We start from the raw sequence: 24,940 nt of genomic DNA on the forward strand, positions 1-24,940 counted from the left end.
TTGAATTAATTAACTGAAGATTTATAGTATTGCATCATTGTTACTTTTTCAAGATGGTTGAAAGCAAAAAGACGCATACCTATTTTCGTCCTGGTTAGGTTTTGTTTGTCTTGTTGTAACTCCCTCTTCTGAGCCAGCTCCATGGAGAACTTGGGTTCAGCACACCTGCTGTTTCTCTGAGTGCCTCCCCACCAGCACACACGGTTGACTGCTTTGTACAGCGTGTGTTTCTTTTCTGGACAGAGCTGCTTGTTTGGTTGGCACTGGGTGCCACTGAGGCAGTGTCTGTGCTGAGGCGTGGTCGCAGGTGGCCCTCGGTTGTTGGCGACTCTCTCGCCGTGGTGGGCCACTGAGGCAGACAGGAAGAGATGACAAAGTGCTCGCTCTGGCCAGCAGGCTTCCTGGGGGCCTCGCAGGGTCCCCTCTGCTGCTACTCCTTTAAGAGGAATAAAAATAAGACCCATTGCAAATGAAATCGAATAAGGGAAGGCCCAAGGCAGCCCTTTCTGAAATGTGAAGTCCTCCGTAAAAACCAGGTGTGAACCTCATTCCTGGAGACGGCCAGGTTGAGATGCTTGCCTGTGGAGGCCAGTGAAAGCCAGGGCACCGAGGGGTGGGGAAACATCCTGAGGCTGGAGTTTCCTGAGAGAGCAAAAGGAGGTGAGTGGGGGCCATGGGGAATCTAGAGAGTAGGGTACTGTGGTCCATGAAGGGCATCTTAGAGTTTTGAGATCCTCAGCATAGAACTGCTCGGAGAAGAGCCGAGTGTGAGGGTGTGGCCATGCTTACAGGCACAGCACGGGAGTTAACGTGGAGAATTACACGTTTGAAAAGGTCCTGGAACTATTACACCTGAGGCTTGGATGGGTCCTTGCAGGCCTCTATAAGTCATCCTGGGAGGTGACATGACCCTAATGCCCGACTGAAGGATTGACATTCACTCGAAGAATTTCCGTGGTGAGCCTCCTTGAGCAAGTAGCGTACAAAAAATATAAAAATAACAATAGAACCAGTGATGGTTTTCTTTGCCAAGCTCTTACCTGCCTCAGTTATCCAGACTTGCCTTTGATTGGAAGATGCAGATGGCGATCTATAAAAACAAGTTTGTAAACTAACAGAAAAGAGGCTGTCGTCATCCCTGCTCAGCCTCAGGGCTCTGCTTGAATCCCCGTGGGGAAGCGGTGCCACCGCAGGGCGGGCATCCTGTGACCCCGCTCTCAGGGCCTCTCGTCTTTCCCCTGCAGCCTCCAGAGTCAGGGCGACGTCCAGGCCACTCTTTCATACTTGGTACCTTCAGGTGGAACCCATGTTTGTTCTTTCAGCATCTCCTACTTTATCACTTAGCCCCACTGAGCCAGCAGTTGACGGACAGCGTTCTGCGTTAATGTTTCTTTCTTTTTTTTTTTTTTAATTGACGTGTAGTCAGTTTACAGTGTTGTGTCAATTTCTGGTGTACAGCTTCATGTTTCAGTCATATGTATACACACATATATTCATTTCAGATCCTTTTTCGTTGTAGGTTCCTATAAGATATTGAATATAGTTCCTTGTGTTGTGCAAAAAGAAACTTGTTATTTTATAGATAGTGGTTAGCACCTGCACATCTCGAACTCCCCGTTTATCCCTTCCCACCCCCTTTCCCACCTGGTAACCGTGAGTTTAACGTCTCTTTCAATACAAAGACCCTTCCCGTGCCTGGGACTGTTTCTCTGGTGGCTTCCACACCTTGTGGATATAGGGGTTTACATTTTAAAGGAGATGCATCTCTTCAGCGTCCACAGTCACATCCTAGAATAGTTGTTCTTTTCAAGGAGAGAGTGCAATTCAACTTTGCTTTAACGGAAAGTTCATCTGAGACCCTTGGATTAGCTTTCTGCAACTATTGTGATTTTTTTTTTGATCTAATATCAGTAGTCACTGATTTAGTTCATTTTCATGTGAAAATTAACATTTCTTTTCCCTGAATTTCCTCGTTGATTTAATTCGATGTACATTTATTTAATTCCTAATACATGTTGGAGACGGTGCTGGGTGTTACATAGACAGTCAAGATAATTGAGACATTTCTTTCCTCCTAAGAGTATATGTTTGTAAGTTTCTGTGTGAACCTTTACCTAGAGCTGTGATTAAGTACACAGGCACACCCAGAAAGACGGATTCCAGGAGGACACATTTGTACTGGTACGCTAACGTACATAGTGTTTGCTCACAGGGAGTTATCTGACAATTTTTAAAATCCAGAAAGGCAGCTTTATAAACTTCTTCATGCTGATTGAGCCGTATAATGCTGTGTTTTAAGCAAGCAGTCAGTCACGTTTCGATCTTCCTCGCTATCAAAATATTTAAAATATTTCCAGGATTTGGATGCTGTGTTTGAGTCTCTCAGCAAAAAAGTATGAAATGTTTTCACATTAAAGACATAGACACCATGTTGCCACTTTTCATCTTATGTAAGCAAAATCTTATTTGTAAAAATGTTAAAATAATCATTGTAAAAAATGATAGGTCATTTTTTACAGAAATTATGGGATGTTTTAGCGATGAAGATCCCCCCCGGGGAGATGAACATTGGTGTGTGTGGCGGCGGCGGTGGCGGTGGCAGTGTGGGGCCGGGGTCTGCGCGTGCAGCCCGCTGCATCACAAAGAGGCAGGGCTGAGTGAGAGACGGGTGATGGGAGACGGAGGAGCGTGAGTCTGGCTCCAGCACTAACTCTTATTGATAAGCTTGTATCAGCTCCAGCCACACAGTTATCGTGACAAGTCCGGCTTGTACCTGGAGCAGTTTGGCTGGAATCTGGCCTGTTTCTGCTTTGCAGCTCATGCTCCTGTGCCGACTGGTGCTCTTGCTCGTAAAGAACCCTAGAGGCTTTGACGGTTTCTAACGCGGGTGCGTCTCCCTGTCGCCGCCATGGCGGCCCCGGGATCAGCCCCGTGTTAAGTGTGTGCGTCGTGGGCGGGCCCTGCTGGCTGGTTAGTCCAAGGGGTATGATCGCGACACTCCCCACGTGTGACCGTTTCCCAGCTCCCTTCTTGTGATGCGGACAGCAGCCCAGGAGACGGAGGCTGGCAGACGAGACTGTGAGGTAGCGGGAAGGGGTCACATCAGTCTGCCTGATGAGTCATCTTTGAGCAGAAAGGCGCCAGATCTCGTCACTGTTAGGCTGAACCTGCCACTGTCGTGGGTCAGACTGGTGGGATCCTGGCAGTCCCGTGTGCTTTCACACACAGCTGCTGCCGTCTCAGGTGCACGGGGAGTTTACGACGTGGAATGCGTCTATGCCCTGCCATTTACTCCTCCCGCCAGCTGTTGGGGTGACCTCTGTTATCATCTCCATTTTACAGGCGAGAAAACTGGGTCTCGGGGAGGATAGAGAAGGTGGCGCAGCCAGTCGGTGGCGAAGCCTTGGTTCATTCGAGTGTGTTTGGGAGCTACTCCTTCCCACACTGCTCCGCTCGCCCTGAGCTCGAGGCGGGGTTGGGTCTCCCTGCGCACTTTGTTCTGGAATGTCTGTGAGACTTGACCTCACTTCTTGTAAGACTCCAATTACTTTCTTGCTGGTATAAGAAGGTACATTCACATCTCAGATCTTCCCTGTTGTACTTTTCCGTTACTTGAAGGCAGCAGAATCATCATCTAATTAAATTCTTCATCTCCCATATTTCACACATGCTTCCCATTCACTGAATTATTCACTGAATTCTCAGAAAATCTGCTCACACTAGCTCCAAATACATGAGTTTTGGTTTTGGTTTTTGTTGATGGATGAGAGCTGCATTTCGGATCACTAATTTCAGAGAATGTTCTCATCTCCTTGGAAACATTTCTACTAATCATCTCAATAGTCTAGCATTTCAAGGAGTAACTATAATTAATGAAAACAGGTGGGATCCTCCAAAACAGTAAAGCTTTCAAGAATAAAACACCACCTTTGGAAGTCAGATCCTGAGAAGTTTCTAGGACGTTCTCCTGAAGGTGCTAGAGAAGGCAGCAGCCAGGGCCCCTTCCTCTGTCTTCCCCACATGCACCTCGTTAGCTGGAGCTTTATTAAGACAGATACAAATAGCATGAAGCTAAGAGTGCGGGCCTCGGAGCAGGTCGTCCTGGGCTTGGATCCTGGCTTTGCTCCTTTGGAGTTAATGTCACTGTCATTTTCCTGATCTGTAAAATGAGGGTAAATGATACCTCCACCTTCCAAGAGTCGACCTGAGGACTGAGTGAGACCACGTGCATAGCCTGCACCCCGGTACACAGAGGAGCGCTCAGAAACAGAGGTGGTGCGACGGTGAGTGTGAAGATGGCGGCAGGGATGAGGACAATGACAGCGAAGTGAGGGAGCCTCCCGCACATCTCAGATCTGCCTTAAGAGCCAGGGACGGACAAAGAGCTCAAAGCGTGTCGCAGCGTGAGCGTCTCCGTTTGTCACATCACCTTGCAAAATCCATTTGTGAGGGCAGAGACACTAAATTATGTGAACATTTTTATTCATGGTGATACCTGGAAGATGCCAGGAATCTCATGCTGTAAAACCAGCCTTTCTTTCAACCTGTAAAATTGTCATCGGAAAAGTGGAAATGCTTTCTGACGATTTAATCACAGTCGCGCTGTCGTCCAGTGTGAGAAGGATCGGGGGCCCAGGATCATCATGAGATGAGCGCAGCCCCACTGCATTCACACGTAGCTGTCACTCACAGCCGCTGTGTTCCCTTTGCACTTCTCCCGGGTCGCTGACGGCAAGACCGCCCACCGAGAGGCGCGGCTTCCCTGGTGCATCCTCTGAGCTTCTGCCTGTGAGGAAATACACAGTGTCAATGCCTTTCAGCTGGTGACCCCCCAGAAACACACCTACTTTTTAACAGTGTTCTATTTAGTAACTCACTGCACTGAGGAAGAACAGATACCATGGGAAGCAGGGGGCATTCAGCAAGGTGTTACCAAGAATTTATAATAGGACTTGGGGTTAGGTTTAGTCATTCAGGGCAGAGTGCAAGGAAGCGAGGCTTCGCTCTGGATTGGATGCTGGGCTAATTCTGTGACTGGGTGTCAATAATTTACAGAAGAGGAAGCAAAAAGAACAGAGTGGGGTTAAAACCCATGACTGATAAAAGCACAGCAGCCACCCTATTAGCCAGAGTAGGGGGATATTCGCTCATTTTCATGGTTTGTACAGTGCTCGTGGTTTTGTGTTCCGACACATTTGTGGAGTGGTCTGTCAGTCTGTCTTGCTGTCTCATGGTCACAGAGCAGCCCTGCCTGATTGCGTGTCCTGTGGAATTGTTGGCAGTTGACAGGAACATACTGAGCTGCGCTGTGGGAGCCGGGCCAGCTCTCGGCCGGGTTCGTTTCTTTTCCTCACAACAGAGGGTCGCCCAGAGCTCACAGGTGTCGTCTTTTCTCACGGGGACAGTGAGGTAAATGAAGAGCTGCTTTCAAAATAAAGTCTTGACAGTTCACGTGCCTCACCCGCCGTGTAATAAGAGTGTTAGCAGCAGCTGCTGTATTGGTATGCCCCCCCCCAGTGCCCCCAGCCCTCACCCTAACCCTCCCCGAGCCAGGTGCCACTTTCCCGGGTCATGGGGCCTGCAGCACACAGGCCGGCTTTTCTGACGAACAACGGTGTCTCGTTCTGCTTTAGTTTTACGTTACTTTCAAACCTTCAGTTCCAACAGTAGAATCATTTGGTTTAGACATTTATTAGGTCGAATAAATGTTTCAGCTTCAAAGTAAATTTCAGGAGGTGAAAATCCTTGAGTTTTCCCACTTACTTGGCTACTTGAAAGATACCCAGCAATTCTGTGCTTAATCGAACGTCTTTCCATCTGCGCTCTGCTGATCCTGCAGAACGGAGAATGGTAGGACCGTTATCGAAAGAGGCAGAGGGTGAGAAATTCTGCCCAGAAAGAGCCATTTCCTTCCTCAGTTAACGTTTTTATTTACTCGCCTTTTCTCGCTATCTGGTTGTTCGTATTAGCAGCGGCTGTTGTCGGTTACCAGTCCGTTACCACCATCCGCGGAGGCAGAGTCTTTGAAGGGGATTAAGTGGCTGTCACTGCGTCAGAGGAGACTGAGCTGGAGTTTGGGGGCTGTTTCCTCTTGGCGCTCCGTGAAGTCAGAGCTGCTGAAGATGCTGTGATCTAGGACAAAGATTTGGGAAAGAGGGGAAACTCCACGTGGTGTTGGAATAACACAGAAGGTTCTCGAATCAGACCTGCATTTGCAGCCCAGCTCTGTGGTGCACCAGCTCATCTATTGCCTGCAATGTTCACCTCATCTAAAAACACCCCCCAGACACACCAGAATAATGCTTGACCAAACATCCGGGCCCCTTGTGGCCCAGCCAAGTTGACGTATCAAACTAACAGTGACAGAAGCCATTTCTGTTCACCCCAGATACAGCTAGCTGCAGGGGTAATGTTTTCCTTTTGTTGGGCTTTTGATATTCTGATGTCAGTCCCAGGTACAGTCCCACGTCATGTGCAGGCCCCATTAAATCAGTAACATATGTCATCTTCTGGGCCGTGCTTCTTTATAGGGTGTGTGGGGCTTGACAGATACAACAGAGATTCACCAGCTCTTTTCTGTTGAAGGAAACGGCGTCAGGGGGACGTAGCGCAGCACATCTCACGCTGGCGGACTTCGGAGCCGGGCAGCCCCACCGTGAAGTTGGGTGTAGACAGTCCTCATCTCCCCACCACTTTTTAAAGCAATATGAAGCGAAGCCTGAGCACTGCAGCGTCAAACAGCTGGAGGGCTGTCCCAGCTCTCTGTCTAGAGACACGAGACATCACTGTTTGTTTTCTTTTATTAAATGTCTCATTGCCGTGGAGCAGAAGGAGGCATCCCACATGGCAGGGACAGACGGAGGAGGCGGCTGCAGCTCCCTTCTCTGGCGCCCGTACCAGGCGGTACCTGGCCTGCCAGATGTAGCTCCAGGCTGCTGTTGACCTCATTGTTTGCTCTGCATAATTAAGTACCATTTTAGTGTTTCCTCATTCTGCCACCCCTCACATCTCACATTCATGCTGTGGCACAACAGGGATGGATGGGGAGGAAAGGCCTTTTACACTGAAGCACTTAATTAGCTCCCGGGCCCAGGGGAAGTGCCAGATAAAATACAGCTAAAAGGAGAGGGAAAGACTGGCGGTGATGGAGGGTGGGAGAGCACTGACCACCTTCCCGTGACGCCGAGTTACTAAAATCGTTAGGAATTCCTAACCATTCGGAGTCACGTGTACGACAGTGTCATGTTTACGCCGTTAATTTCTAGCAGTGCTCATGTTTGTTCGGTTATACTTGCTTCTTTCTGCTGGAGGCTGCTGCTTTAGCCTTTCCCCCAGTGCACACACTGTCTGGGCGTAATAAGGGGTGTCCCCGTGAAGTTCTTTGCTCTTCCCGGGATCTGGATTGTCACCGGGGAGCCCTGATCATGTTGTGGTAAATGCATCACAATCTTAATTTCTCACTGGAGGAGGAGGAGGGCAATGATATATATATATATATAGTATTAATTACAAAATAAGGTAAAGAATTATCTAATAAGGTAAAATTGTGTTGATTTCATTATATATTATGTGGATATAATTATAGGCATAATGATAAATGTAGTTATATAGGTGTGTAATACAGATGCAGGTTATAGATGTGTATAGAGATGGCAGTTTTAGATCAAATTCAATATTGGATATAGATCTAGATATGGGTATAATACTGTGTATTGTATAAATTATATAGATAGAGTTACGTAATGGAATAAGATAAGAATCTTGTAAAAACATAAAGCCCAGGAATTCCTGGAAGTGATTGCAGTGCAGCCCAGGCCCAGGAGCTCCTGGCTGGCAGCCATCTCGGAGGTGCTCCCGCAGAGGTGCTCCCGGGGAGGTGCTGCCCTGGATGTGCTCCTGGGGAGATGCTCCCACAGGGATGCTCCCATGGAGATGCTGCCCCAGAGATACTCCTGTCCAGGTGCTGCTCGGGAGATTCTCCCATGGAGATGCTGCAGTCCGGTCTGGTGGGTGTGAGCTGAGACAGTGGGTGGGTAGGGAGCTCACAGGCGCTGTTTCTGAATGCTTTGCAGTCATTTGATGATGGCTTCACTTAGGCCAGTGCCTAAGCTCTTCACCTGAGTTCTTACCGCCTAAGGCTGCAGTAAAACTTGTATTTTAAACCCTTCAAAAATACCTGTTTAGCCTTAGGAAAATAATGAGTACGTTTGCTGCGAAGTCAGAAAGTCCTCATCAGAAAACCACGTGCCAAGCACACAGGGAGAGCACTGGGAGGAAAAAGCAGCTGGAGCCTGGAGCAAAGGCCTGGTCCCCGTCACCGGCTACCCAGTGTGGGGAGCCCGAGCCACAGGCCTGCTGCAGCCGGGAACCCTTTTGTCATCGCCACCCCAGTCCCATCCCAGGGCTGACACGTCCATGTGCTAGTCTGAGTCCCACCCTCACGCCCTCCCTGTGACACTGGCCGGGGCTGGTCGTTCCCCTGTGGGCTGGCATGGCCCTTGCCTTGAGGGCCTCTCAGCTCTGCCCCCTCGGGCTTCTCCAAAGCCAAGGCCACTCCCTCAAGCCTGACCCGGCCTGTCCGGAGGCCCTGGAGGGAACTCTGAGACCTGGAGGGATGCAAGGCTGGGGTCAGTATGCCCGCCTCCCCTCCATCACAGGGACGACTCGGAAGCACCTGCTCCCTGTCTCTCAGAGCCCCCAGCGGGACGGAGCCCAGTAACCTCCTCTGCGGCACCCCTGCACTGACTTTTCTCCTCTTCCCTCGCTTTCCCACCCCTCTGTGTCTGTGTCCAGTCCCCCTAAGTAAATGACCCCAGTCTCTGCTCTCAGAGGATCTCAAACTGAGTCACCTGCCCAAGGGAACTGCCCTTACAGGTGGGGCGTGTACCCTTTCTGATCATTTTGCTGTGAGTGTGCGTGTGTGTGTCTGTGTGAGTGTGAAACTGTTGCTGTTTTGTGTCTGTGTGTAGTTTTTAAACCTTTTTTAAAATCCGTGTCAGTTTCGGACGTGCTCGCGTCCACCCGGGTCACATCCTCCCTGACCTCCCTCCTCCATCATCCTCTGCTCTCTCGAGTCGGTTCCCTGGCTCCCTGTGGCCAGGTCCTCGTTCCTGACTCACTCCCTCATTCTGGTGGCGCACACCTCCCGCAGCCTCCTGCGAAGGCACGTGTAAGAGGTCCACGTCTGGGGGCACGTCTCTGACAGTGTCTTTCTTCACCCGCACCCTGGCTGGATCTGTTAGTTGGAAACCATTTTCATTCTGAACTTCAAAGGGATGGCTTCTTTGTCTTCTGACTCCAGTGCTGCCAGGCAGCTCAAAGCCATTTTGATTCCCGATCCTTCGTGTGTGACGTGATTCTCTCTGCCTCTCTCCCAGCGAGAGCTCCAGGGCCCCTCCTCGTCCCCAGCGTTTGGTGTGGCTGTCTGCGTGGGCTTTCTCTGCCTCACATCCTTCATCTCTGGGAGGTTTTTGTGACGATTTTCTCTTTTCTGTTTCTTTCTGGAATCCCATTTGTTTGTGCTGAGCCTCCTGGCCGGGTCCTCCTCTCACTTTCCTCCCTCCTCTGCTTTCATTTCTCTTGCTCTCCCCCTCAACTGATTCCTCCCCGCAGACTGTTCAAGAAGCACTGTGCCTTGCGGTCCACCTCGCCGTCCTCCCTTGTTTTAACATCCCGCTGTTTATTTTTGCATCTTCCAGAGGCCAAGCTTCTTGCTTCTGGAAATAGCCAATTTTGTTTATTTCCATTGGTGTCAGTTCCTCCTCATACATTTCCTCTGTTGCAAAAGCCCAAAAGACACGGTCAAAATTCTCCCAGCACATTTGCTTAAGAGCCAGTCTCCGTCCTGCCTCCACTACGTTGCGACGTAGTCAGCGCGCTGTGTGCATCAGCACTGGGGACGACCTGTCCTCTCTTCCACAGCCGCACACTTGGCACTGGGCTTTCTTGAAGATGCTTCAGTTCCCTTCACTCCGTTTATTCAGACTTGTTCCCCAGTAAGCTGGGCTTTCCTTAGATGAAAGGTGCTCCCCGTGGCCTGTGCCGGCGAACCTCCATTCTGTCCTTTGTGGCCTCTGTGAACGGCGTCTTTGTTCCAGGATTCCGCCGGTCACTTTTCTCCCCCAGCGATGCTTCTCCTGCTTTACGCACTTCTTGCGCTTCACAGTGGTAGTGAGTCAGGACTGTCGCAGCCCTTGGACAGCAGGGTTTCTGGTGACAGATAAGAACTTCAGTTTGTTCCAATTCCATACAAGTTTTGTCTTTGCTGTTGGCCCACGTAAAGCGCCCATCCATTTTTAGGGAGGCTTACCTTTATTCCCAGCAGTTCGCTGCAGAGCGTTTCCATTTACATATATAATATTCATCCCAGGCAACCAAAAAAAAAAAAAAAAAAAAAGACTGTCTCTAATCTGTTTTCTAATGGAGATCACCTGTTTCATATTATTTATAAGTAAAATGAAGAAACTACTATTGAAATCAAGAAAAATAAATTGCTGATCAGAGAAGAAAATGGCAGGAAAGGAAGTCACTGCCTTTCTCTGAGTGGATTTTTTTTAGCCAGCTGGAAGCAGGAGCCGCTGGGCCACCGCGATCTCATCCAGGGCTCTGCGGTGAGGCTGTGAGCGGCGGGGGCCCATCTGCTCTGTCTCCTGAGGCTGTTTATGTTCTCAGTATATGGGGTCGCTGCCACACCTTTCCTTTTGCATTTATACTGCACGCCTTCCAGTTTGCATTTATTTGCAGTTTGTTACTTGAAAGAATCTGGGTATATCTGAGCAACAGTGCAGTCCACAGAAACTGACATTTCTTCCTTGGAAAGGGAGTTTTCCTGTGGCTGGGTCTGTGGCTGTCAGATTAGCCCCCGTGTCTTAGATTAAACACCCCCCCATCACTTTCTCCAGGACCCCCTAACTGGTGAGATTTCCTTTTCACCTGAACGAGCTTCTTTTCATTCACGTGTTGTCAGTATTCCTTAACTTTTACTGAAATACCAGCCCAGCCTTTCTGTTGAAAACAGCCGCTGATGTTAAAAGTCTTGCCGACTGAAAGACCGATGCTTACAGTTTTGGGGTTCGCCTGGCGTTGAATGCAGCCAGACGCGAGCATCCAGGGAAGCACAGGTGTGATCACCCACCTCGTGGGCAACGTCCTCTGCTTTTCTTTGGCAGCAGCTGCTCAGGCTATAAGAGATGTCCAGGACAGCGGTACAAGTTTCTAAAGTTTGACTTTGAAGCATAAATTGAGAGGCGTCATTCTCTATAGTAAATTAGTAAATATCCCTTGTTCAGGAGAAAGAAGACACTGTAAACCTGTGAAATTTTGCCACAAGGTACTGAGGAAAGAAAACCTCTTGTTGTTTGTCAAGATCAGTAAATATTACCTAACGGCCACCTTTGCGCCCATCACCTAATGGAGAACGTCTTTTACGAGCACAGCCCATGCAAGGAAGGACATGGATGCAAGGCGTGCATTTTTAACATAGATGCTTAATTCTGTAGCTCATATCTGTTTGGCAGTGGAATTTATTTTCGTTTCCCTATGTGAAATATAGACCTACTCCCTCCTTTTTGAAAATGAGAGATGTTCTATTTAGGGAAGTTTTGATCTGGCTTTTCTCCCCGCCTCCACCTTCCCTGACGTCGTTAAGCCGCAGTCATTGTCCCCTGTGAAGGGGATCATTGGTGCAGATAATCCAAATCCCTGGCTAATCTTCTCTGTGGGGCAGGGTCACAGGCCCACCCGTCGGGGCCCCAGTCCTCATCACACCTGGGGCATGACCGTGGCGCCCCCTCCCCGGGGTGTAGGGCAGTGTGTGGACACTGAGAAATGACTCTCAAGGCTGGAGGATAATCTGCAAGGCAAATAGTCCCACAGGGATTGTCAAGAGCCCCGAGTCCAGAGGAAAATAAAAGGGGCAGTGGGTCTCCCCCCCTGAGTCTCAGGAGCTTACCCTCCTGGCCTGAATTTAGGGACTCCGTGTTACTCAGTGGTGGCCCAGTTCAGGGACTGCCAAGGAAAACTTGCCATCCACATACAGATGACCTTAGGCCAGACTTCAAAGGGAAGCATCGTCCTGCCGGACCACAGGCACAGCTGGTGGAGAGGAAAGAGGTAGCCGTTCAGGGTTCCCGAAGCATCGCCCGCAGCAGCTCCCGGTTCCACTGAAAGGGAGACCCTGGGATGCCGGTAATTAATGTGCAACCGCCTCTTGATTCTTAAGTGTTCAGGACCTGGTTCTTTGAGTTTGAGTGTAAGTACGTTAGAGCCAGGAGATGCCACACAGCAAGATTCTCATTTGAAAACCTGTCAGTCAAGTGGGTCATTGAAAGTGGTCCTTCTCTCTCCAAATGTCAGGAACCTCTTTGAAGGTTTGTACAGCGCCAGAAGGAATCGTGAGCTTAGAAACAAAGAAAAGAATAGATTCTTTTTGGCTTGTGTCTGTTTTTGTTTTGGTTTTTTTCCCAGATGGCACTTTACAGAATCTCAGTCTCCAAAATGTATCTTAAAATGATCTTTGGGGGATAATTAATTTACCTGGCATGGTTAGGTATTTTTTTTAACTTCTTTGTAATATGGTACCCCATTTTGAAAAACGTCTTAACTCTTCCTTACTTTAAAGCAGCTCTTGCAAGAAAGGGTCTGCCAATATCTGATACGAAGTGACTGGGAAAAGGCGTCGCAGATCCCTGCCACCTCCTGCCTTCCTTTGAAGGGGGAAGCGTTAAATACTTCCATGCTTTAAGCCCATGTGTTTATAAACATCTGAAAGAGGAGAAGATTAACACATTTGCCCATTAACTCCCAGAGGACAAAGCTGTGTAGGTGACAGTGACGTTGACTTAATAGACCCTGCAAGTCGGGCCCTGCTCCGAGCACTTTACAGACAGTAGCTCATTTAATATTCTGATCCTAAAAAGACAGTCAGATGAGGAAACAGAGGCGCAGAGGAGTTCAGGGACTTCCTGTCCTGGCGCCCAGCGTGGTGGCTGCAGGGTGACCGAGTCCCCGGGAGCTGGCTCGCGGTGTGTGGCTGGACTCCAGCAGCCTCACAGTCCCGACGGCCCAGGTGTGCCTCCCCTCCACGGTGAGGATGCTGGGTTGCTCCGCACATGTGTTTGGCTCAGTATCAATCTCTTACATTGATCCAGTAAATAAAAATCAAAGAACCGGGCTGAGCCTTGGAAGCTGGGCTCCTCCCATGTTTTGCTTCAACCACACGAAGTTGAGAGCAGGGCCTGGGAGATGGTCTGAAAGCTCTGTGTCTCCTCCTGACACATGTGGTCCCTTCCGGCTCATACGTATAGCAGACACTCGACTCCTCTCTTCCCCTCCGTGAGCCAAAAAGATGGCACGGACAGTGACCTGTGCTGGAGAAGAGCTCAGCCCACTTCTTGGTCCAGCCAGACTCCGGGCTTTCTGATGGGGCTCGTTTGCTTGCACGGCTCCCCCCCGAGCCCGCTGGCCGGCCTTCAGGCTCCTTGGAGCTCCTCCATGCTCCAAGTGAGAACGCAGCCTGTAAAAACCGAGTATCACGTGGACTTTAAATGCACGTCCCTTATAAAATTTTTAAAGCTTGCTGGATTTTATTAGAATATGTGAACCAGACTGAGTATATTAAATTTATGAGTGCAATTGATGCAGTACCATAATAATTCAATACAATACGCTTATGTCATTAAACTCATAAAGAAGAGTCTCTGAATAGCTGTAATGAATAGTTTGGATCCTGTAATCACGACTAACGTTTCCACCCTGATGAATTTTAGCTCGGAGCTCTCGGAATTCTATGTAACATCAAGAAATGAATGCCATATTTCAAATGATGACTACTTATTCCAAGGATTTACTTTAAAACCTAGGACAGAAGAGAAATACCTGCTGAGACAGAAAGATTCATTAGAAATGCAGAAGAGGTTGGAAGAGGTTGGCATGAAGCAGGGCAGGACTGTAATTTATGCCTAGTCATAAATTAGAAACCAAAGCATTTTCTGTTCTGCTTTGGCTAATTTCATTTATCCCCTCATCTCTTACCTTATTCCCAAACACATGTGTTTTGGTAATCTGTCACTGAGTAATAAACTACCCCAAAACTTAGTGCCTTAAGGAAACCACCATTTTTGCTGTGATGCTGTGGTTCTGGAACGTGGGCAGGGCTCAGCGGGCAATTCGTCTTTTCCAAGTGTCACTATCCGGTCAGGCCGCTGATCTGACTGCATTCTGAACATAGCCCCACTCAGGACTGGGCTTGGCAGGGACACCAGAACCTGCAAGGTGACCTCTTCACTGTCAGCGTTACCTCCAAGGCATTCTCTTGATTAAAACAAGTCCACAGGCTCCACCCAAGCCCCGGCAGGACTGGATGGAACAGAGAGAAGAGAGGCCGTCAGAGCACAGGGTGGGATCCCCATCTGGGACCTGGTGGAGAGCTGACCTGTGAGCAGCGTGTCCCCCACACTGCATAGTGCACAGTCCAGGCCTGCTGGACTGCTGGCCCTGCCCCCAGCTCTGCTTCCCCACCATGAGGCTTGTTGCTCTGCCCACTGCCTAGAACAGGCTTCCTTCAGCATCTTTGTCCAGGGTTGCAGAAAAATGTGTTACAGCTCGGTGTTACAGCTCAGTTGTGATAGCAACCTTGATCTGGGCGAGAGACCAAGCAGCACTTGGAGAGTTGGAGAACTCAGATTTATTATGCCAGCAGGCCCAGAGGAGTTAACATTCCAAGACCCCAGCTGTAGGTTTACACAGGCCTTTATAGGCTGCCAGTTTTACACTTTGCAACATCATATGCAAATAAAGTATCATAGAAGTTGACCAACTAGGAACAAGCTTTATAGAAATAGATCAATCAGGAGTGAGAGAAATAACCAATCAGGAGTGAGGGGAATGGACCGATCGGAGGTGAGAGTAATAACCAATCAGGAGTGAAGGAAGTAACCAATAAGAAGTGAGCTCAGGGAACCAATAGAATTTTAGGGGTAAGTAAGCCATTTCAGAGGCAAGAAGTGAGATAGAGCCTCTGGGCCAGGGAACCGGATGGTGCTGGTAGGAGAGTAGTGGCCCTGCTTGGGGGTCCTGCCGGTCTTTTTATGGGGCTTCCCACCTCAATACTCACCCCTCAGGTTGCCAGTTCTCCAGACTAGGCTGGATGCCTTCCCCAGGCTCTCTAGAAGCACCTCGTTCCTTTTCCTGGGAGCCGTGTTTTAATTCCTGCTTTTCCCGTTCCGTCTCCCTAAAGGCCTGCACGTGACTCAGCCAGGAATGAGGCTCGTCCATCACTGAGTCTGCAGTAGTGCCAGCAGGAGGAATGCTGTCAGGAAATATTTGCTGGGTGCATGAATGGGGTCTGAAGAGAGAGGCATCAACAGAGAATAAACTGGTTCAGCCCTGAAAGGACAAGCAGAGTTTAGACAGGAGCGCGGCACCGTCAGAGTGATCCTGACGGCGCAGGAGGGCAGGGGCGGTACTGTGACTGCCGTGTTCAGCACTGGGCACCCGGCAGATGATTGAGTTGCTTGACTCAGACTGTCCTAATTTTATCAGAGTATGGAGGAAATTGGGGGGCATGCCGGGAAAGGAACCTGGTGTGGTTGATTCAGTGGAGACACATTTTTAGGATTCCTGGATAGCCAGAGAGAGGTGTTCAGATGAGAATATATAGGAGTTTAGAACTGGGGAGACTTGGCTGGGTGAATAATATTGACCCACTGTGTCAATTCATAACACCTGGCCAATGATGACCAGACCTCTGTCAGATCTAGAAATACCCCCGTGGGTCTCCGTCCAGGTCGGATCCATCTTCAGAGCCCACCAGTCAATGATGAATTCTCCAAGTACAGCAAGGTAAGCGGAAGCTCTAAGTCGTATCAGACTGATAGTTGTCTTTAAGCTGCCACCATGGCTAATGACTTCAGGAAATGAGGAATGCCACTGAACTGTCATGTCTGTCAATATGTCACAGCGGAGAGGTGGCTAAAGCCCTATTACATTTTTAAAGAACATTTCAATTTTAATAATTTCAATAACTTTAAATTAAATTATGGATTGATGTTAGAAATTTTGTAAAATGAAGAGAGCTCCACAACAATGAGATGGCTGGGAAATCATTAGGGTGACACAGCTGGGGTGAAATATTGCACACGAATAAAGCAGTAGGCTGCAGTTAGAGTCATGAGCCCTATTAAAACGGAAACTTCTTAACATAAAGTGGTCACGATTTTATCCCCCTGCTAATTAAAATAGAAGGAAAGAAGCCAAAAGATAAAACAGTAAGGTCTTTGAAATGCTTCTGAGGCCCAGTTCTCATTCCTACATCACACACACACACACACACACACACACACACACACACACACACACACACACACACACACACACACACACACGCGGTTGATTGAAATTCAAGGTGAATTCCGAGATACCCCATGAGCAGGTATGGATGGCCCCAAAGAGAAAGGTTGCCTTGACATTTACACCTTATGCTGTAGGCTTAAAGGATCCACCTTGAGAATTTCAAGGATTTCTCATGAATTTGAAGAGCTTCCTACAGTCGGTTGACCTCGGCTAAGTCACTGCCTCTTGAGATCTGTTTCCTCATCTGTCTTCCGCCTCCTCGGCATGTCTCGGGCGTCGTAGGCTCTGCTGAACTGGGAAAGGCTTTGAACAAAGTGCCTGCGAACCCACACCCAGATTCAAGGTCCCCCACATTCTCCTTCCAGCCCTGCTCCTCCCCACGCTGAGCCTCCCCTCTCTGGCCTGGCTCCCTGTTCACATTGTTTGCTGAGCTTGGGTACCACGCACCTCTCCTTTCCCAGGTCTGAAACCTTCCCTTCTTTCCAAATCCCAGACCTGAAAGGGAATGGCTGCGAGGTGGGAGTGGTGCCATCATCCAGCACCCTGCTGACCTCGCTGGTTTCTGCCTGGACGGTCTGTAGAGCACATGGTCACCCCTCTGAGCAGACCAGCATTTCATGCAGAATCTCCCGAGCTGAAAAGAGAAGCTCAGCAGAGGCTACCTGGAGGCCGGCTTGTACCCAGGTATCTCCGGGAACTGGGTTCTTTCCTCTCAGCCAGAGCCGAGACTGCCGCTATACTGCAGGTCACCCATGAATCATGTTAACGACCCTCTTCAAGAATGTTTAAAGTGAAGTAGCATGTAAGCAGCACGTTATATTTCCTTTCCTTTTTTTTTTTTTTCCTCAATGCAGTGTATTGATTGAGGTGCCCGGCTAAAGCTCTAAAATAATTGACTAAATTCTTGCCGAATTACCTTGTATTGCCGTAGGGAGTGTGTTTTCGCCTTTCAGAACTCATTAACACAGCCAATAGACCATATTCGCCTGTGTCTTGGTTCAAAAGATTAATGGTGTTTGGTGATTGTGTTTTGAAACGGCGGTGGCAGTTTAAAGGTGGGCCTGTGTGTGTCTCTGGGTTTGGGGCAGGAGCCTCCAGCTTCGTGCTTGGCTGGCAGCGACCTGTAGGACCACTGACCCATCTGAAACAGTATTCACGAAAGCCTCCTGGAGTTGACCTCTTCCTTAGAGAAGTGCCCTGGGCAGATGCCTTGATCTCAACAGACTACCCTCCCAGGAGTTGGATGTGGTGTTGATGGAAGGTTTCCTCTGGTTGTGACAGGTACCTGCCAACCCCCAGGGGAGCATCAGTTAACTTGATGGCAAACAGTAGGAAATGCCCGTGGTCACTGTAAGCAAGTGGGCTTGGGACTGGGCAGACCAAAAGCCCTCCTGAATCTGCCCTGAATTTCTTGCATAAACTCTTGAGATGCTGTATGGCAGCGGCTCTGCCTTCTAGAAGAGGCTTGTCCCGAGGACCCTGGGTCCCAGCAGCCTCCAAGTGGTGTCTTTGCTTAGCTCTCTGGCTATGAGGTGCCCATCCCGGAGTATGGATGGGAGAAAACCACCAGCCCTCTGCCCTAAGTCAGCCAGATAACCAGTCCCCAAGGGAGGGGAAGGTGGTTTTTCAGGAGGAAATGTGAATGCTCTGAGGGCTGGTAAACAGAGCAAGGGCAGTCAAGTAATGGTTAGCGCCCACCAAGGGCATTTTCTCCAGTAAGTAAGATAGCGGAGCCTGAGCAGAGCCACGTGGGGCTCCACGTGGAAGGGTATAAGCCTCGGAAAGAGGTCTTTTCCCCAGTGTGTGTGGAACGTTAACTCCAGATCACCTGGTGCCCCTGGTCTCCGGGAGAGCGTTGGTGGGACGGGAAAGGCAGTGTCTCTGGCTAAAGCAGCCAGGATGCCCAGCACAGATGGCCTGGCCCACTGAGATCTCAGTGCTCAGGAGAGGGGGTCCCCCGGAGAAAGGGGGTGGCGGGCACGGTGGACGGCAGCCTGGTAATTGAGACCCAGCCTCTGGTGCTAGAAGATCCAGGTGTGAGTCCTGGCGCTCCCACATCTACGCTCTGACCTTTGGGACATTTCTGAAGCCTCCTGGGCCTCAGTTGTTTCATCCAGAAGATGGAGCTCATAACAGCCCCTACCTCAGAGCATTGTTGTGGTCATCAGATGAGATACACCACTGAAAGTTCTGGCTGTTCCTGGGGCGTTGTAAACTGCTGATAAGTGGTCTCTCCATGAGAGGGGTGAGGCGGTGGCTGGTCAGCCTGGCGTGGGCACGTGGGGGACCGTCCTAAGGAGGCACTCGGCTGGTCAGCCTGGTGTGGACACGTGGGGGACCGTCCTAAGGAGGCACTCGGAAGGATGCTGGCAGGTAAGAGGTAAAGGGGAATAAGGACAACTTACCCTGGCACAGGGTCTCTGACAGTCTGTGTGTCTGCATCCTTCCACTGGCCTCTGTCGGCCTCCCCTTTGCAAGTCCGTGGTCCTCTACAGGACTTTGTGTCTGTGGTGGGGGGATCTTTTTTCAAAGCACCTGCCAGTTTAACACTATTTGGAACTGACCCATGGGGGCCTGTGCCTCCCAGGAACTTGCACGTCTCCCCATCCCGCTCACGGCCCCTGTGTAGATTAACTTTAAAAAACAGTCAAATATGGCCACAGAAGAAAGGACAGTAGAAGAAAGAGAAGGAAGGCAGGTTATGAAATCAAGGTACTCTGCGTCATCCCAAAGTGTGCCTTAAAGATTAGCTGTCTGAATTTGATTTTCCTGGAAGTGCTGGTAAGAAAACACCTCATGTTTTAGTGTTGGTCCAAGCGACAAAGAGTAAAAAAACCTAGATAAGTATCTAATATATCTGCCATTCTCAAGTCTTTTTTGCCACCTTGAGAAACAGCTTGCGGGCCTCCACCCCCAATACGGTGGCACTGTCTTCCTTCTCCCCCTTCGCTGCTGTTCCCCGCTCTGTCCCAGCCACCCTCCCCCGCCAGCCCCTCTGTGCCCTGTCCCCTCCTGGCCCCTCCCCCCTTCCTCAGTGGCTAAGGCTCAGACATCCGCAGGCCCCCTCTGGCTCCGCCACTCCATCCCCGGCTCACAGTCTTACTGAAAGAAGGTTGGATTTTGTCTGACTTTCATCCTCTGAGCCTCTGAGGCAGGGCTGCATCCCTGCACAGTCGCCGCGGGTGCAGCTCTGTTCTCAGCGGCCCCGATCCAGGGCGTTTGACCAAGCATCCGGTGTGACACCCGCCACCCCACCAGGGCGGGCAAGGGTTGCAGGCCTTATGTGGTCCCTGAGGGGTCCCAAGATTTTAAATATGCCTGCTTTTATTTCTGCTTTTAACAGAGAAGATGCCGTGTGAAAGAAACAGAAAACTGGACACTGCATTTCAGGGATCATTCTGCTTTGCCCCCCGAGCCCGCTGGCCTTCAGGCGCTGGGACCCTCTTCCGTCAGGTGCACTGCCCTGGGGAGGCGGCTCGGTCCTGGGCGGGTTTCCACACACCAGCAGCGGCAGGGGTGTCTCTGGGTCAACAGTAAAAGGGTAGCTGTGACAAGAAGCACTTTAATTTTCTCCCTTCAGCCACAGGTGCTGTGGAAGACACTGGGCGCTCAGGCAGCAAAAATGACTAATATAAGTATGTGTGCACGTAGGTGCGGATTTTATATAATGATAGTGTATGTTGAACACGTGCAGTAGCAGACTCCTAGCGTGTTGGCTGTTCTTGGCCTGAGGCTTGCAGCCCTAAGGGGAAACTTCTTTCCTGGAGGAATAGTCATAAACTTGACTCACCAGACACCATTCCTGTGGATGGGGCTGGACTAGAGGCTTGTACAGGTTTCCTGGCAGGAGGAGCCGGTGCCTGCCCACTGCTGGGTGCAGCTCGGCCTGGACCTCTGGTGGGTAGGGCCTTGTCTAGAGGTGATTGTGGCTCAGAACATCTGCTGATGGGTGAGGCTGTGTTCCCACTTAGTATGTTGTTTGGCCTGAGGCTTCCCAGCCTTTAAGCCTACAGACTATTGGGTGGGGCTGGGTCTTGGTGCTAATGATGCAATCCAGGAAAGCTCATGTAGATGAACACCCCCGGAATGTCCGCCACCAGCTTTTATGTCCCCTGAGTGAGCCGCAGCCATCCCCTACCTCCCCAGGAGAACTTCCAAAACCAGCAGGCCAGTCTGGCCCAGGTTTCTGTGCAATCACTGTCTCTGCCCCTGGACCCGGTGCTCGCAAGATCCCATGCACCAGACACCATTCTGTGGGAGTAGGTTTCATCACTGAAGAAGATGCAGACAGAAGAACCAAACTGCCAGAGTCAGTGGGTGGGCGTGGTCACACAGAATACTGCACAGCGGCGAAAATGAACACACCACGGCTGTCCTTAACTTCAAGAGAGTATCTCCTGTGTGATCCTGTCAACATGAGGTTCAAAAACTGGCAAAGCCCATCAGTAGTGCCAAAGCCAGGACAGCGGCTGGGGAAGGGAAGGGTTGTGAGGGGGCGGTGAGGAGGGCTGTCTGGGCTCTAAAAGTATCGTAGTATTTCTATCCTGCTCTGATCACACTGGTGCATTCAGTTTTTAAAAACTCATTAGGCTATACATTTATGAGGAATGCCATTTTCTCTCTATTCACTTCAATTTTTTGAACTTAACCATCAAAGTCAGTCATGAAGATTTCCTGTAAGCACTTTCCCCCGCCTGGTGGTGTGCCAGGGATGGTGGGAGATTACACAGAAGAGTGAGGTGCTGTCCATGATCTCAGGAACCATCTGGAATTTTGGTTCCGTTTTGTGCCCCCAGCCCTGGTCTTTGGGTTTGTCATTCACCAGGAGGAACTGGCTCTGTCCACTTCACGCATGTGGCTCTGGAACCACCAGCCAAGGTCACACATCACCACATACACTTCAGAGCACTCCGAGGTCACTGCGAGGAACACTTCCTAATCACAGTGTTTCTTTAACCAAGGAAGCGGTCTACGTAAAGGGAGCCAAGGCTGCCTGACCCTGCTGAGTGGAGATTTGTTTTGCAAAGAAAAAGCTCATCCCTAATATTTAGAATCAGTTGCCTCAGATCCTTCCATCTCGAGGTTTCCTCGAGGCACGCTAATGTGTTCAGTTTGAGCAGTTGCATCACCTGCAGCAGTCGTCCTCTCTCTGTATAGTGCTGCCGGGGCGGAGAACGGGGTCTCCAGTACATTCTCTTTCCCTTTCTTTTATTTATGGTTTTTACTTCCACGTCTCTCTTCATTATCCCTTCAGGCTTGGCAGGCCCTTTAAAGGGCCCCTGCCTGGTGAACTAATTATGACAAATGTTGATACAGCACCTGTTCCTGGATTTAAACACCTTCCATCCTGACGATTCATCTTGAAGGCGAGTTTGTCATGAGCGTCAGCCTGCATTTTCACACCCTGGGAGACACAGCGGCTGCATGGGAGCTGTTGAGATGCCGGCTCTTTTTCCGCTTTGCACCGCAGACGGGGTGTGGCTCCAGGCACCACGGCAGGTGCCCCGTCTTCCACGTGCCCCATCATCTCACTCTGCATTTCGCACACGTGCTTTTCATCCCAAGCGCTGGCTGGCTGGGCATGGTCCATATTGTCTAGCAACCCTGTGTGATGGCCCTCAGGTCCCTCTGGGTGGGTGTTCTCAGCCTCCCTCCCCAAAGAAAAGTCCAGGAAGGTTCCCTTTTGCATCTCTGGTGCAAATAAGGACTGGAGCAGTTGGTCTTGGCACCTTCTTACCTGGACCTGGTTTCTGTTTCAAGAGCCTTTCTTGAGGGATTACCACAAGACTAATGAGAGGAATATTGGATAAAGGAAAGAGAATGTGAGTTAAAACCCGTTGTTTTCAAGTCTCTTCTCTTGATTACTAGACTTGCTCACCTGATGATGGGTGTTACAGTAATAAAAAGAGGTAATTCTAGGCAGAGTATGAAGATAACCTCAAATTAGATGATGCAGGGAACCTTGGGCTGTGGTATGAATGTTTGTCTTCTTGCTCTGGGGATGGTTTCATGAGCCTATACCCGTATCAGCACGCCTCAGATTGGACATTTGAAATATGCAGTTACCAGGCATCAGTTATACTTCCACAAAGCATTAAAAATTAGATGCTAAAGATTTTTAGAAACTGTAAATTCCTACACAAATGTTAATTATTAGTGATCCTTGTTACTGTTTTTAAGGCAGTAGCTACCAAATTGTCCTTGAGCAGAATGTCTCCTTTCAGAGGTAAATTTGAAGTTGGCAGTTCATGCAGGTAGCTGAGTTCAACTTCCCCCAGGCCACGGTGTCCCAGCTGTGGCACTATTGGCATCTGGAGCCCAACAGTTCTTTGCACAGAGGTTGTACTGGGCAAGTATGTTAGCCTCGTCCCTGGCCTCCACCCCCACCCACCCCCCAGGGACAAAAAATATCTCTGTATCTCTGTTACGGAGCAGATCATCCCTGGTTGGGGACCACTGTTCCAGGCCATGTTTCATAGACACGCTTCTTTTGTTACTGAGTTCATAATTACTATGTTTAATTTCTAAGTTTGCAACAGGATTTATATTTTTTTAAACAAGCTGAGACAGTAATAAAGATTCAGGCCTAAAACCGCCCCATCCGCCCCATTTTCTGTTAGAGATAAACATTTGCCTGACCTGAAATACACTATTTCTGTGTGTCCCCTTTTCTTTAATGCATCCCGCCAGCACCCGCGTCTGATGCCAGCCCAGCGTCCCGGGTCCCAGTCTCAGACGTGCTCTGGGTGTTCGCGGCCCAAAGAGGCAGCTGCTCTGGCACGGGGCAGGGGCGACAAGGGGTTCAGAGCAGGTCATCTTAGCAAGGACTTACTTTCACTGGTGATCGTAGGATTTGCAGAACAATCTGTAAATATCCGTGCTTGGAACTGACCCTCTTGTCCCCAGTATTTCTTTGCCTGTAGTTTATCAGCAGGATCCAAGCAGAGCGTCTGTGCTGTAAAAATGCACGTTTAGCATCGTGCCAACGGCCGGCCTTCTTGTTCTCTGCTTACTTGTCTTTCTATTTAATGAGTGAGTTGGGAGGGAAATGACTTCATTAAAAACAGGGTATTAACTAGCGGCACTGTGGCTGGAAAGCCCGCCCCCTGCCCCAGACCCCCACCCGCTCCCTGCCCGGCACCGCCTGGCGGTCCTCTGCGCTGTCTGCAGGCAGGCAGGCCTGAGCCATGTCTGGGAGTCAGCTCTGAGCCACAGAAGCGTCCCCTGCACGGTGGACGTGGTGGCTATGTCCCTCAGGCTGGCGTGACGTGCGGAAGGCAGGCGGGGAGGTTCCCGCGCGCTGTGTCTGAGGACGGCTCCCCCGCGCTGGGAGGGACGTGCCTCTGGACGAGCCTCTTCTCCCCTCGACTGCCCCCAGCAGTGTCTTGACCGTGCTTTTGCCTCTTGTCTCTTCCCCAGAGGTACCTCAGGGACTTTTTCAGCGTGATGCTCCAATCCGCGACGTCTCCCCTGCACATCGACAAGGTGGGGCTGACGCTGTCCAAACACACCGTGTGCGAGTTCTCGCCCTTCTTCAAGAAAGGAGTCTTTGACTACAGCAGCCACGGGACGGGGTAGCGCGGGTGATGGAGGAACACCGACGCAGTGCCTTCTCGTCCGAGCGCGGCCCCCCGGTGCAGGGCCTGGGCCCCTCACGGGTTCACACCCAGGAGGCCGGGCTTGCCGATGGTGACCCTGCCGGGCAGCTGTGACTGTCCATCACAGTTGAATGTGGCCTTTTCCCTGTCTGCTTCCTCCTTGTTGTGCTCGGAGTCTGTCCTTATGGCTCGATTACCCTGGACCCTCAGAGCAAGCCAGCCTGGGGCTTCCCGAAGTGGGGGTTGACCAGAACTCCCTAATGACTTTCATCTGGTTTCCTCTGTCGCCAAATACACTCTTATTTTTTATATTCCTTCCATGTGGCTGGCTGTATCCGAAGAAAAGCCTTTAAAATTACTTCACTATATTTCCGTTTTTCCCTGTTTGAGTCTGAACTTTTGTATAATACCTAAACGCTGATGTTTACACAGAATTTCATATTCTGCAAAAGGGATTTTCAGTCCAGTCATGACTGGAGTCTTCCATGCTTGACAAATTGGATGTTGGTGACATCACTTAAAACTTTGATAAATCCATTCAAATACGATACTTGTTTAATCTTGAATATTCGAGAAAATTTACCCAAATGGCTGCTGTACGCTTTCTAGCTTTCTCTGCTAAGCACAAAACAAGCACCTCGCTAAATGCATATTTTTAAACATTTTCTTCACATTTTTATTGCTGAATCGACTGGATCTTTAGCTGAAAGACTAGAATTTACTGTAGCTTATTAATGATTCCTTAAATGACTCAGGACTTAATGTAGCATTGCACATCTATGTACAGTAAAACTACTTTGTTCTACTAAAGAGAGAAATGTGAGTAGAAAAAATATATATGGGGTATATATTGAAATGTATATAATTCTACTCGTGATTTATATATGTATGCACTCTTGTATGATAGTTGTATCAAAATATGTAATCATTCACACCAAATTTATTAAAGCATTTGCTTTTTCAAGACTTAAATTGAGCTGTTGTCAGTATTA

The 24,940-nt window shown here is 49.7% G+C and overlaps 1 protein-coding gene across 5 annotated transcripts in view; it reads left to right on the plus strand.

Annotated features, from left to right (window-relative positions):
• KIF16B (kinesin family member 16B) overlaps positions 1-24,920 on the plus strand; it is a 243,920-nt gene extending 219,000 nt beyond the window's left edge. For 4 of the 5 annotated variants that reach the window (XM_032461797.1, XM_032461800.1, XM_032461799.1 and 1 more), the window contains one exon: positions 23,770-24,920. In XM_032461797.1, the coding sequence (XP_032317688.1) occupies positions 23,770-23,928 (159 nt within the window). In that variant the 3' untranslated portion in view covers positions 23,929-24,920. Of the gene's footprint in view, positions 1-19,693; positions 19,804-23,769 lie in introns of all 5 variants that reach the window. The other variant, XM_032461798.1, reaches the window with a different exon arrangement.
• Positions 24,921-24,940: the final 20 nt, after the last annotated feature.

This window comes from Camelus ferus, chromosome 19 (genome assembly GCF_009834535.1).
Source record: "Camelus ferus isolate YT-003-E chromosome 19, BCGSAC_Cfer_1.0, whole genome shotgun sequence".
NCBI classification, from domain to species: Eukaryota; Metazoa; Chordata; class Mammalia; order Artiodactyla; family Camelidae; genus Camelus; species Camelus ferus.